The following is a 12,202-nucleotide window of genomic DNA, read 5'->3' as shown; positions in this document are numbered from 1 at the left end:
AATAATAGTAATAATAATAATAGTAATAATAATGATAATAATAATGATGATCCGGTCGCTAAGGAGCGTTGGCCGCCGTTCACGGTTTTTTATGGGATTGCAAAACGCATCGGTGCTGTAGCTTGTGAATTGTCGGCGAGTTACGTGTCCCCCGCTCGCCTTCCAGCGCCAGCCCCTGCTCAGCAGCCCAAGTTTGAGTTTTTCTGAAGCCAAGCACCTGTTATTCCTACTGAGTTCCGTGTCACGGGATGGAAAAGGTGCATGCAGATGGATTGGAGCTTGTTTGGGTTCAGGTTTTGTTCAGTTTGTGCCTTGCCATCTTAATTATTTCCCCCAGAATGTGTTCATCAAACAGTTGTGCACGATTCATGTGCTTTCCTCGGTTTTTTCTTTTCCGGACAATGTGTTTTATTTTGGTTTTTGTGTCTTTTCTAGCGCTGCATCGGCCGAAGGCGGTACGATGAGAACGAGGACCTCTCGGACGTGGAGGAAATTGTCAGCATCAGGAGTTTCAATTTGGAAGAGAAATTAAAGAGTAAAATGTACCACGGGGATTTCGTGCATGCCATGGACGGCAAAGGTAACACTGCCGGGCCGGGGGCTGTCCGGCCGCGCTCGCCGCCGCCTCCACGTGCGGCTCCGCTCCGGCTTCAGATTTCGCGCCCGCGCCCCTGCCCGGGGATCCGGTGACGCCGCCGGCCCGAGGGGAGCCGGGGGGCGGCTGCTGATGGGGTCCTGCAGCCTGTCCCGCCCCGGGGGGGCTGCCCCGGCCCGTCCCCCCCGCACCCGGAGGGCGGTTTTTGCCCCGCCGCGGTGCTGGGATGAGCGCGGTGATCCATGGCAGCAGCGCCCAGCGCTCCCCCCGCCGTGCCCCGCCACCGTGACCCCAGCGCAGCACCGGACTGTTCAGGAATTAGGTCCTGGCACGGCAGAGGCCGAAACCCCAGCCCCTACTTAGCCAGAGGTGATTCCTGCTCCCCCTCCGCCCCCTCTTGAATCCAGGACCCTTTTTGCGAAAGGGTGCGATTGATGAGCCTGTTCGCCAGGCTCGGAGACTTTAAAGTCAATAACTTCTTTGTGTGTCTATCATATATTAAATTACAGCGCTCCCCTCCCCAAAGTTGCTTGCTTTGCTTAGGTGACTCGAATTCCGGAGCGGTAAACAGAGCCAGACAGCCCAGCTCTGCCGCACGGCTGCCGGGCAGGAAGGGAAACGGGAGAGGTTTGCCCGGGAATCAAACGGGCCGGGGGGGCTGCAGGTCACCTTTATTTACCGCTGTACTGTTGACACGGATCCCTAATCCCAGATGGCTATCACCAAAACTCGGCCTGACTGAGGATGCCTGTTTAGGATGGCTTTCTCAGGAAAGAGAAGTTTCGGCTGTAATCCTCCTGAAATTGCTCTAACTGTGCGGAGCCACTAATCGAGTTTAGAAAATTTCCTTTTCTCCCCTAGGCGTAGTTTTGCATGAGCATTTTAAGCTCCTTTTAGAAAAGCTGATATGGTAGAGAAATTACATACCTGTCTTACTTAGGAAGGTATTTGTTTAGGAGATAAGCTCAACCCTGACCCGTCTTCCTCCAAACAAAACACAAGCAACTATTTTTTAGCTGGAAAATGTTAATTAATTTTCCAGAAAATGATTGCATTCTACCCTACAGCTTCCAAACACTCCAGAGGCTGCCACTGCTCCATGCTAAGGATAGTACAATCCACATCTTCCCTGGCTTGGCAGCTCCAAAATCTTTGGGCAGCTCTCTCCTTTCTAGGGAACTTGAAAATAAATGAGTGTCTTTTGTTATTTTGTTGTGGTCTGTGTCGGCTTTGTTCAACCCCACAAGGGATTTAAATGCTTTGTTGGGGCATTAGGAAGAAAGGATCTGCCTTGCTATTTGCTCTGGTTTTATTTTTACTATTGGTTTACTTTTTTTCCTCTATAAATCCAAGAGTTGAATTGAATCTGGGCAAAACAATGACAGTAGTATGTAAGAATAAAACAGTTTATATGAACACATGGAATTAGTTGAGCAGTGGTTTTTTTTCTTTCCCATGTCCTTGTTTTTATTTTTAATGATAACTCTACTTGGAGTGGTGTGATTTTTGGCTTGAATGCAGTTTGTCATAGCTACTTGTTCTCTAGTCTGCAAGGCTATTTAGCTTCCAGTGCTTCTTCCACCAATATTACTCCTGATGTTTGTTGACTTTCTGACTTGGATCAGTGTCTGTAAAAAGTCTCTGTGGTTTATTTATTTGCTTACCTAAAGGCAATAGCTTTAATGGGGATGCGTATGGGAAAGGACGACTTCTCTAGCACAGAAATATTTACTTGGTAACTTTAGTTAAATGGAGTATTCACTGCACTTACTTTGAGACTATTGGCAATAAAGTTTCTGTAGTTTTAATGTTTCTGTAAATGGATAATTACAGTGCTCTGATTTGGTACCTCTTAAGTAGGAACATTATATCCCTACTTGTCATAATTACTAACTGAATACAGCAAAGAAAAAGTTGTAAAAATAGAGGGAAGTACATGTGCAGGCATGGGAGCTTGGCCTCTGGGTCCCCTCTTACTTTCAGTGTGGGTTTTAGAGCAGAGAAACATCAGGAGTACAAGCTCAGGCTGAGATGCTTGTGCTCTCCCAGGAAGCACAGACAGCTGGATGAATCTTGGAGTTAAACTGCTCATGTGTACCTGAATATCCTGCAGGGAGTGTACGCTGGGTTTGGCAGTGCAGGGCATTTTGTAGTGCTAAACAGTCAAGCAATGCTTTCCATTTTAAGGCAGTGTATGGACTCTTTATAAAAGTAATTTTTTCCTGTAGAAAAGGGGGAATAGCAGAGCCATAGAAACAGTCCATGGCCGCTGCAGGAATTCCTCTGCTCTCTGTGGCAGAAGGCTCCAAGTGGAGCGGAGGTTTTGTAGCCATGGCTCACCCAAATCGCTGCCTTGTAACTTCCTCTCTAATCCCCAAATCACTGCTATTGTGTCAGACAGTGCATAGAGAAATCCCCAGGAAAGCCCAGTCCTGTGTAATCCTCAGAGAGGAGCAACAAGGTAATGCTGGCCAGTGTTAACATGACAAATTTATGTTTAATTTTCACTTTGATTGTGTATTATACTGTGACTCCCCACAATTCATTTTTCACAGACCTCCTAAGTGCCAGGAGTTGTATAAAATATGAGCTCCTAAAGTTATGTTTCTGATTAATTAAAAGTTGTTCAGTTGAAATCAACAGTAACCCCCACATAAAAAGAATGATGTGTTCACAGAATCAGGGCTTTCTGCTAGAACCAGATAATGCTCCATAAGAAAACATGTATTTGTCTAAGCAGAAATGTGTATCTTAGAATATCTAAACTTACACATACACTTTAAACTACACATTTGCCCAAAAAATACCAGACTGATTTGCAGTAATTTAGTCAGGATTATCTTTTAACTGTTAATTTGGTATTTCATTACAGCCTGGGTGTTTCAACACAGACCTTAATTGACAAACTGACTGGCTTCTATTTTATGTGCATCAGTGAACAGGAAAAATAGGGAGCAGCTGGGAGAGCATTGTCTGTCATTGGGTTTCCGGTTTGGATCTAAAATATGCATTCTCTTTCTATTTCTCTTGAGGTGATAGGGAATTCTTTGGTGAGAAAAGAGAAATGGGGAGAGTCTGAGAAAATGTAACGTGAGGTGCCAACACCATTGTAATTGCCTTTGGATGTTGTTCTTATTCATTTTCACAGATTTTACTTTTGAGTATGTGCAAAGAGAAGCTCTCAGAGTTCCCCTCATCTTCAGAAATAAGGATGGACTGGGAATTAAGTAAGTTACAACCAAATTTTGGTGATTAATAAATGCTTTTATAAAATAACCATTATGCTTTCCACTTGTATCTGATATTTCTTTTGATGATCTCAAAATGGATTGCAATTAGTAAGACTGTCAGCACCCTTGAGAGGAGGAATGATTATTTTCCTCTTATAAACAAGCAGATAATGAGGTCTATAAAAGTTATGTGCATACAGCATGGTACTACACAGTGAAAAATAAGTCAGTAGTGAAAGTTAGGAATGAAATCCAAAGGTTTTTAAACCCAATCCATGCTGTAATGACAGAACAAACTCCCTTCAGTTTTTGAGTTTTCAATTCTTTCCTTCATTGCAGGTGGAATTCTAATGATGCCTGTTGTTTTCCATTATAATTATGTCTCTTCAGAAGGTTACAGCTTTGTAAATATTTAATAATGTCTACTTAAATATGGGATTACTGGAGCCTTTTTGAGGTAGCATTTTGTTAATATCCAGTCATAATGGATTTGGTATTTTAATAAGAGAATCCTGCAACTTTGTGAAAGTGACAGCATCTAAGAAAGACGTATTAAAAGCATTAACTTTATTAACCATATAATCCATAGTTTAAATGAATGTTCCTTGATAATTTTGGAAATTAGGATTGTGTAACTGACTACAGCTGAAAGAAAGAAAAATAATTTTTTGAAAGCATCATTACTTTACTCAGTTTCACCTCAGTTTCCAACTGTGGAACACCTCACAGTTGAGGTGACCAGGGCATCCCAATTATTAATTAAAAAGAATCAAGCCACCCCAGTATAATTTAAAGAGAGAAAGAGAAGAAGCAGAGTTTGGGGTATTTGACAACCATGTGTCCCTTTACTATAACAGCAAACAGGAGCTGCTATGATGCTTCTGGTGATGTAGTAAAATAGTTTTGTATGTTGAACTCTCAACAAGAAGTGCTCAATAGACCCTCTCTGTATGCATTGATTTTAAACTGCTGCTCCTAAGGGGCAAATGGTAAAAGCTTCAAGAATTTCTTCCTGAAGAAGCCATGAGCTGTTCAGTGAGGCTGGGGAGTGTTTAGGAGTGAGAGATACTGCAGCACCTTCCCAGCAGCCAGATCCTCCTCTTGTGTTTGAGGAAGTTCACATGAAATTCCCCTCAGTTCAAGAAGAAAACGGGGGAGATGTTTCAGCTCCCGCTGTGCCAATGGTACCAGTTCAGCTCCTGCTCCAGCAGCAGAGAAGTGTGAAAATGAGAGCTCATCCTGCAGACACAAACATTCCTGGGCTTCAGATCACAGGAGGCTGTGACCATCATAATGTGGTAGATTGGGTGATCCACATATATGTAGAGTGACTTTTGAGATACGGTGGTCTACAAAATACATGATACAAGATTATTTTGTTACTTCTGATGTTTTGAATAACTACTGATACCTGCTTCCAGTTCTGCTTGTGCTGAGCAGTCAGCCTGCATGTCTGTGCCTGGCAGATATACAGAGCTGAACAGTTTGGTTACTGTGCTTGGAGGTACTCTGAAATGGCAAGGAATGAGAGGAATGAGGAAAAATCCTTACAATGAAACCCTGAAAATTGCTTTCCTCTGTACTTCTGACCATCATGAGCTGCTACTTGTAAGTCTGAAAGCAGGAAAGCCCACCTGTGATCTCTGAGCAGAAGAGATGCTGTTTTTCTTGGAGGGCTTTTTCCAGGATTGTAACTCAGGGAGAGAATGCTCTTTGGAGAGATGTTATCTCATTTGAACAGCAGTCATCTTGCATTGTATTGTGGTTAATCAGATACCTGTGCTGACCAGAGCTCATCCTCATTAGGATTTGAATAGATTCTCTAGCAAATCTTTAAACATTTGCTAAAATGCACCCAGTCCAGACTGAAGTGTTTGCATTTCTCTTCTGGCTGAGGAAACAAGCAACACTATTTGTGTATTACAGACTGCTGAAAATCTCAAATGTAGTTAGTCATATTTTGGAATTAAGTCACCCTGCTGTACTATTCTTTGCTATTTTTTATGTTAGAAATCTTCAGAAGCATTCATGGTGGCTTTACACAAGATACATTTGTCTGAAAATTGCATAACATCAAGGAAAAAACATTTCTGTGCAGTTCTTTCATTGCTGCTATTCTGGATTTATAAACAGAAAAAAACCAAATGACTGGTGAGATTAAAGAAAAAATTTTTTTTTTTTGCTATCATAGTTTTGTACCAAACCAGCCCTAATTGTATAAGAGGGAGTGTGGCAGTTATGCTGGTGTGGCTGGAGCTGAAGAAGTCCAGTCATCTGTGGCAACAGAGTGGGCTGGAATTAAAGCTGGACCTTCCAAGGCTACCCAACTACAAAATGAATTCTTGAAACTTGCTGTTATCAGGCCTGAATTTTTTCATTTAGTGTACTCCTTTTTTTAATGTATCACACATCCGTAGACTGCAGAGAAAAAAACCCAAGAATCTGCCAGGTGTACTCTCCAAAGAGCTAAACATGTTTATTGTTTACAAGGATTGTATTCTTCAAGTTTCAGTAATGTTTATTTTTGACTGCTGCTGAAGCTCTCAGAAAGAATGGAATTGCTCATATCCATGTGGGCTAAGGCTGTTCTCCGTCTTTGTGGTTGGTTTTTATTTTGATTTATACGAATATGAAATAGATTGCCCATCTAATTGTTGGACGTTTCCGACACCAAATACAAGCAAGCTGTGTCATTTGCAGACAAGCCTTGCATGTTCTTGTCACCCACAAATAGTTCTTCCTTCCCCTACTTCTGACTTTCTAGTGCTTGGAAAGGAAAGATGAGCTCTGAATGAACCCTGAAGGTCAGTAGATTCAGGCTGTTTCATTCCGGCAAGGGAGTGAATTCCAAAGCTGTGAGGCCCTCACAGCCAAATGCAAAGATGTGAGGGTTGGCAGAGAACTAACAAAAGATACTTTCCAGCCTCTGCATCCCACCAGAGGAAGGTGATAAGGGTAAAAGAAAGTGGACAAGCAGAATTTGGCAAATAGTTCTCAAGATATGTGCATGCCAGTAAATGCATTTTTTAACTTTACCTTTTAGTGGTTTCCTAATAGTAAAAATTATTGTTCTGCATGTTTTCCCATGGGCTGGATTGTTCTAATTTTCAACTAAATGATGGCAAAAGTCCAGAGGAAAATTGTTTATCTTCAACCTGGGGCAGTACAAGAGGAGCAGAGCACTGAGCTGGCAGGTCCCACTGGGCTGTTTTTCATTACAATTCCTTAGTCAGCTTTTGTGCAATGTGAAGTGTGAAATATTGTCAGTAAAATGAAGTCAATCACCCTTAAAACCCCACTACTGTTTTTGTTTTCTTCTTCTGTCCAGTTTATATGCTGCAGAATTTTACTCTCTCCCTGACAGGTAGAAGTCGCTCACTTGATGTACCAGGCTACTCTCTAATTACATTAATCCCTAAAACATTGCCTGTGTTAGAAGTGATCCTGTAAATGCATCAACATCCCCGAACCAATTATGCTACCATTTAATTTAGCTCTGAATTAGCCCAAATTGAATTGAACCATTTCCCAACGCACCAAATACAGCCGGGTTGTCTTCTGCCAGACGAGGAGGTTGGAACAGTCATTAAAACAAAGGGGCTTTAATTCTTTTTTTAAAATATATTTTATTTCCAAGCCATGATTTCAACCTGTGATGATGTGACTTTGAGCAGGTTGTTTTACTGCTCTGTGCCTCAGTTTGGCAAGTGTGGTAATGCTCACCTTGGGAAACACATGAGGCACCGTGAGTTGCAAATCACCATGAGTTGCTTAACAAGCTATAAAGGTTTAGGATTTTATTGAAATCAGTACCAATCCCTTCCTTTCTCTCCCACTCTGGTGCTGATAAAAAGTACTTGAAAAGACACCTCTTCTCTTTCATTGTGAGTAGAGAAACTGTTGTACACTTGCCAATGCAAAGATGTCATGTGTGTCATTAAAACTTGCACTGTCCACACTTCAGAGAGGCCTTGCTTGATTCCACCTCCTGCACTAGGGACAAAGAGCACTATACATTTATTTCTCTTTTATTATGGTAACGAGAGTGTACCCATACTTATCTTGACAGTATTTAACATTGCTTTCTTTGCTAATTACAGAATGCCTGACCCAGATTTCACCGTCAGAGATGTGAAGCTATTAGTGGGTGAGTTATTTTGAATGCACTGGATTAACTCTATACAGAACAGAATTGCTTTTAAATACTTGTCCAGTTGTGTTTGTAGACATTTGTGATAACTCTCAGAATCTGGGAGAAGGCATGGAGAAGCAATTTGTAAATTAAAAAGGCTGGGAGAACCCTAATTAGTAGTTGTGCTGACCAGACTCCAATCTCATGCTGGATAATTGGCCATTTGGAAGGGAGGGAATGCTTTTGCTCTTAACAGGTGTCCTACAAACACTTTTGGAAAGCAGCAGTTCTCTTGATTGAGTTCCTATTTTTTTTTTTAAATTCTGTTGTAGAGCATCTGTTTGTAAAAGGTGTGACTGGAGCTCTATCACCTTTTGCCTGCGTTCTCTCCACAGTATTTATCAGTGTAAGGGCAGGTCAGTGCTTTGAGGGATGGTTGTGAAGAGAGGCTGAGCACAAAGCCTTGCAAACTGCCTGGCTTTTGATGAGACACAAACCAGAGAACTCGTGACTGTCATCAAATGTTTCCTAGCAATCTTTGCAAAATAAATGTTTTTTAACTCTAAGAAAAGCTACATTTTGAGTAGGAGATCATACTGTATGTTCCTTTGAAATCTGTTTTTATTGCAGATGAGTGTGTTATTTATTGTTATCTGAAATTGTTACTCAATAGTGATCCTGCACTCCAAGAAGTCGTTGCTGTGGAGCAAGCTGGGTGTTGGATGTGTTGGCTGCAGTCCTTCTTGGAGACTTTTAACTGCATTCCTGCTAGTTAGAATTTACAGGGTTTATTTACCTGTGTTGTGGCAGGAGTTAATCTTTAAAATTAGCTCAAATGCTGCATTCTGAAAGACCAAGTTTTTAAAAAATTACTCTTTTATAGTCAATAGGAATATCAAGTCTGGAAAAGATGTAGCTAAGAAAAACAAAGGAGAGGAACTTGTGCCTCATTTCTGCTCACTTGGGGTTATCAGTGAGAGAGGGGTTATCTCTGATAACCTTCTTTCACAAACAACTCAGCAATCTTGCTTAATTTATGACCATTTATAAGCTCAGGAAAAATCCCCAGATATCTGGCAGAAAATGTTTGAGAAGTAGTGTGGGAAGTGCTATTTGTTGGTCAATCTGCATTAAATTAGAAAATAAAGACCTAAATTTTATGGATTTCCTAAATACCTGCATGTGCACATTTGCAGGTACAGAAAAAAACCTTTTTCCTGTGGATAAGCCTCGTGCATAAACCTTGTAATTATCTGGACCCTGTTGCAGTTTTTTGTGAACTTGTCCCATGGCTGATAAACTGCCATTCCTGTCTCTGAGGCTGCTGGAGCTGAGGGTCTGATGTTGAGATGTTTTGGAACAGCATAGTGTTGCATAACAACAGTGTTTTTCCTGTATAACAGTCAAAGTGTGGGAGTTGCATTTCCTCAAGACTGATGTCCTTTGAAGTATTAGGGGGTGGAGATTCCTGTGTACATGGCCAGCAAAGTGGGAGGATATTTATAAATAAAATTGCATTTATGAAACAATAGAGCAGAAATAACATTTTCAATTAACTTTGAGATGAAGTTTACTGTAAAAGCGTGCCTGATCACAGCTGGATCAGCAATCCCTGTACCTGCTCTTGGCTAGATATCACATCATGGGTCCTTTCATATCATGTTTGGTCAAACTCCCTTGGGAGTCATTGTGCTGACCCCTTAAGTGGTCCAGAACATTGTCACCTGTCCTTTTTATAATACAGTTGATAACTTTTGGCATCACAGGTGGAAACTCTGATTCAAAAGATCTAAAATATTTGGGAAATGGACTGTAAGTTGTACCTGAAGAATCACAGTTCTTATGGCAAATAGTTTTTTCTTGCTGTGGAATTTGTGCTGGATGGAACAGCCATGTTGACACTATGAGCACATGGGGGAATTCCTGTCTCCGTGCCAAATTTTGAAATTATCTATTAATTACTTCTGGAAATACTAGTGAGCATCTTCCTATTGCATATCATTGCTGATATTTTTTCTAGTTTTAGGTTAGAACGTGTGCTACACTCACTATCTCATGTTCAAATAAAGCAGATGAAAAGTCTTGTTTTATTAACTTCTCCTGTCACTGGAGATGTTGATATGTCATTGTCCCTGCATTTTTTTAGCATATCCCTCAGATCTGCCTGAACCTCCAGGTTTGCATTTCCAACGTGTGGTATATTCAAAACTTATTCAATGCCTTGCTGAACCTGGGGAGGGAAGGATGTTTGGTGAATGTGAAATGGGATGATCACAACTCTATGCATCTGATTGTGCGTGGGAGTCAACAGAGAGAGAACACAGCCTGAAAAATGTTGTGTTCTGTGTAAACTTGTTGGGTTTTTAAGTACTCATTATTATAGTTTGCTGGTGCTATTTAAACCTCTCATTTGTTCTCTTTTCTTCTTTGAATCACAGGAAGCACATTTGCTACAGAACCCTTTAAGGATATGGTCCTAGGTTTTTCCAAAGCACATAAATTCCATGGGAAGTTAATGAGACTTTGGTCCCAAACTCTTCTGAAATCTTACTTTCTGTTTCTAATGGGACTGTTGTACCATCTTTGCAGGGGAGTACCTAAAAGTCACAGGGAAATAACAACAAGCTTTTAAACCTCCCTTTGGAAACTCTGGTCTGTGGCAATAATAAGGGGAATTAAAAAAGGATGGGTTTTTTGCTTGTTGTGTTTAGTTGAGCTTAGGTGTCTATTTTTCAGTCTTTTGCCAGACTTCCAAAGAAACATTGCCATTGCTTGATGGATTTTTCTGTTTTCCTGGCTTAAAAAATGCAGCAACCAGCTGTAATTTAGTTTGGTGATGTTCTTGACCTCCTGTTTCTGACACCAGTGCCTGATTGTGCACCCATGTGTAATGGGTGTGCATGAAACACTGCCCTACAGTAGCTTTACTTTACAGACCCATCCATGTCTATAGCCAGACTCCCACCTCCACAGGAACCATATCCTGGATGCTCTGTAAATCCTGAGATGATGGATTAATTTCAGCAGTTGGAAATGTCTCATCTCTGAAATGGCTGTGAGCCAAGAATACAAATGGAGAGGTGGAAAGGAATTCCTGGCCTGCACAGGAACTTGAGACAACTCTTGAAAGATGTAAAGCTCTGTTGTAATTTAATAACTCTTAAGCTTTGTAATTTCATTGCATAAAGTAGATTTGATTGCTAATTCTGAAGGGCAGAATGTCACTGTCATCTCTTCATAAGCTGTTTTAAAATGCGATTGAGGGTCATTGGCCCTCCGAGAGTGTCCTTAAACATCTGCCACATATGCACGAAAACTTTGGTAAGTGTTATTTCTGCAGGGGTGCCTGTCATAGATGGGCAGAAAAGCAAAAGTGTGTTCTCCCAGACTGTCAGCTTGACTCTCTGTACATAAGTACCTGTGTGAATGCTCTGTGCCAGTCACTTTGCAGAACAAGGGGGATTGCTTGCTGGGGCTGAGCAGGGAGAAAGGTGACTGCCTTACTCAGCAAGCTGCTGAAAGCCAGGGCTTCCCTGGTCGCTGTGGACCCTCTCCAGCCTTTGCCACTCCTGAATTCAAGGACTGAATGCAGTCATTTGTTTTAGTCTTTGATGTCAGAAAACCAAAGCATTCCATTTTGTCATTTGTTTGAATTTTGTCTTTATATTATCCTTCATGGACATCACACAATTTGAAGGTGGCAGCCCTGAATACTTTTGGAAGCTGTGAACCATGTAAGGGAGAGAGAAAGAGGAAGTGCTCATGGATGTGTGCCTCAGTCTATCACTCTGAGCTCCTTGCTCTTCCTTTGATTACTTCTTTTTATTGTTTTTTTTTAGTGGTTTTCTTGGGTCATCACTGGTTGAACTGAGAAGAGTATCTGCTTTTCTGTGGCATCTGCAGTGCCTCCCTTCTGACTCTACACTGCCTTTGTTTCCCTGGGCTGTCCCAGTCTGCCCAGGAGCTCCCTGGATAGGTGTGCAGACCCTGCATGAGGCACAGTGTCTCTCTAAACAGTAATGGCCAGTCTGGATGTATTTGCTTTTATTTCGAATTTTTAGCTGACCTATTTTCAGTTTGCTTGCCGCAGGCTCACAGTCTAAGGCTATCGAATCCCAGATTTTACACTCGTACCTCAATAAAGTAAATAAAAAAGTAAATGAATGAAAGTGGTGCTGGGTTTGTGATGTGCATCACCTCCTCCCTCTCTGGGCTGGTGTAGCTTTGTGCACCAGGGTAGGTATT

At 41.5% G+C, this 12,202-nt stretch overlaps 1 protein-coding gene across 5 annotated transcripts in view; it reads left to right on the top strand.

Annotated features, from left to right (window-relative positions):
* KDM2B (lysine demethylase 2B) overlaps positions 1-12,202 on the top strand; it is a 108,029-nt gene that overhangs the window by 970 nt on the left and 94,857 nt on the right. For 4 of the 5 annotated variants that reach the window (XM_039561010.1, XM_039561006.1, XM_039561008.1 and 1 more), the window contains exons 2-4: positions 436-580; positions 3,744-3,822; positions 7,926-7,972. In XM_039561010.1, coding sequence (XP_039416944.1) covers positions 436-580; positions 3,744-3,822; positions 7,926-7,972 — 271 coding nt within the window. Of the gene's footprint in view, positions 1-41; positions 258-435; positions 581-3,743; positions 3,823-7,925; positions 7,973-12,202 lie in introns of those variants that run through there. The other variant, XM_039561007.1, reaches the window with a different exon arrangement.

Source organism: Corvus cornix, chromosome 15, assembly GCF_000738735.6.
Source record: "Corvus cornix cornix isolate S_Up_H32 chromosome 15, ASM73873v5, whole genome shotgun sequence".
NCBI classification, from domain to species: domain Eukaryota; kingdom Metazoa; phylum Chordata; class Aves; order Passeriformes; family Corvidae; genus Corvus; species Corvus cornix.
The sequence above is the reverse complement of the archived record's forward strand: the minus strand, read 5'-3'. Positions and strand labels throughout refer to the sequence as shown.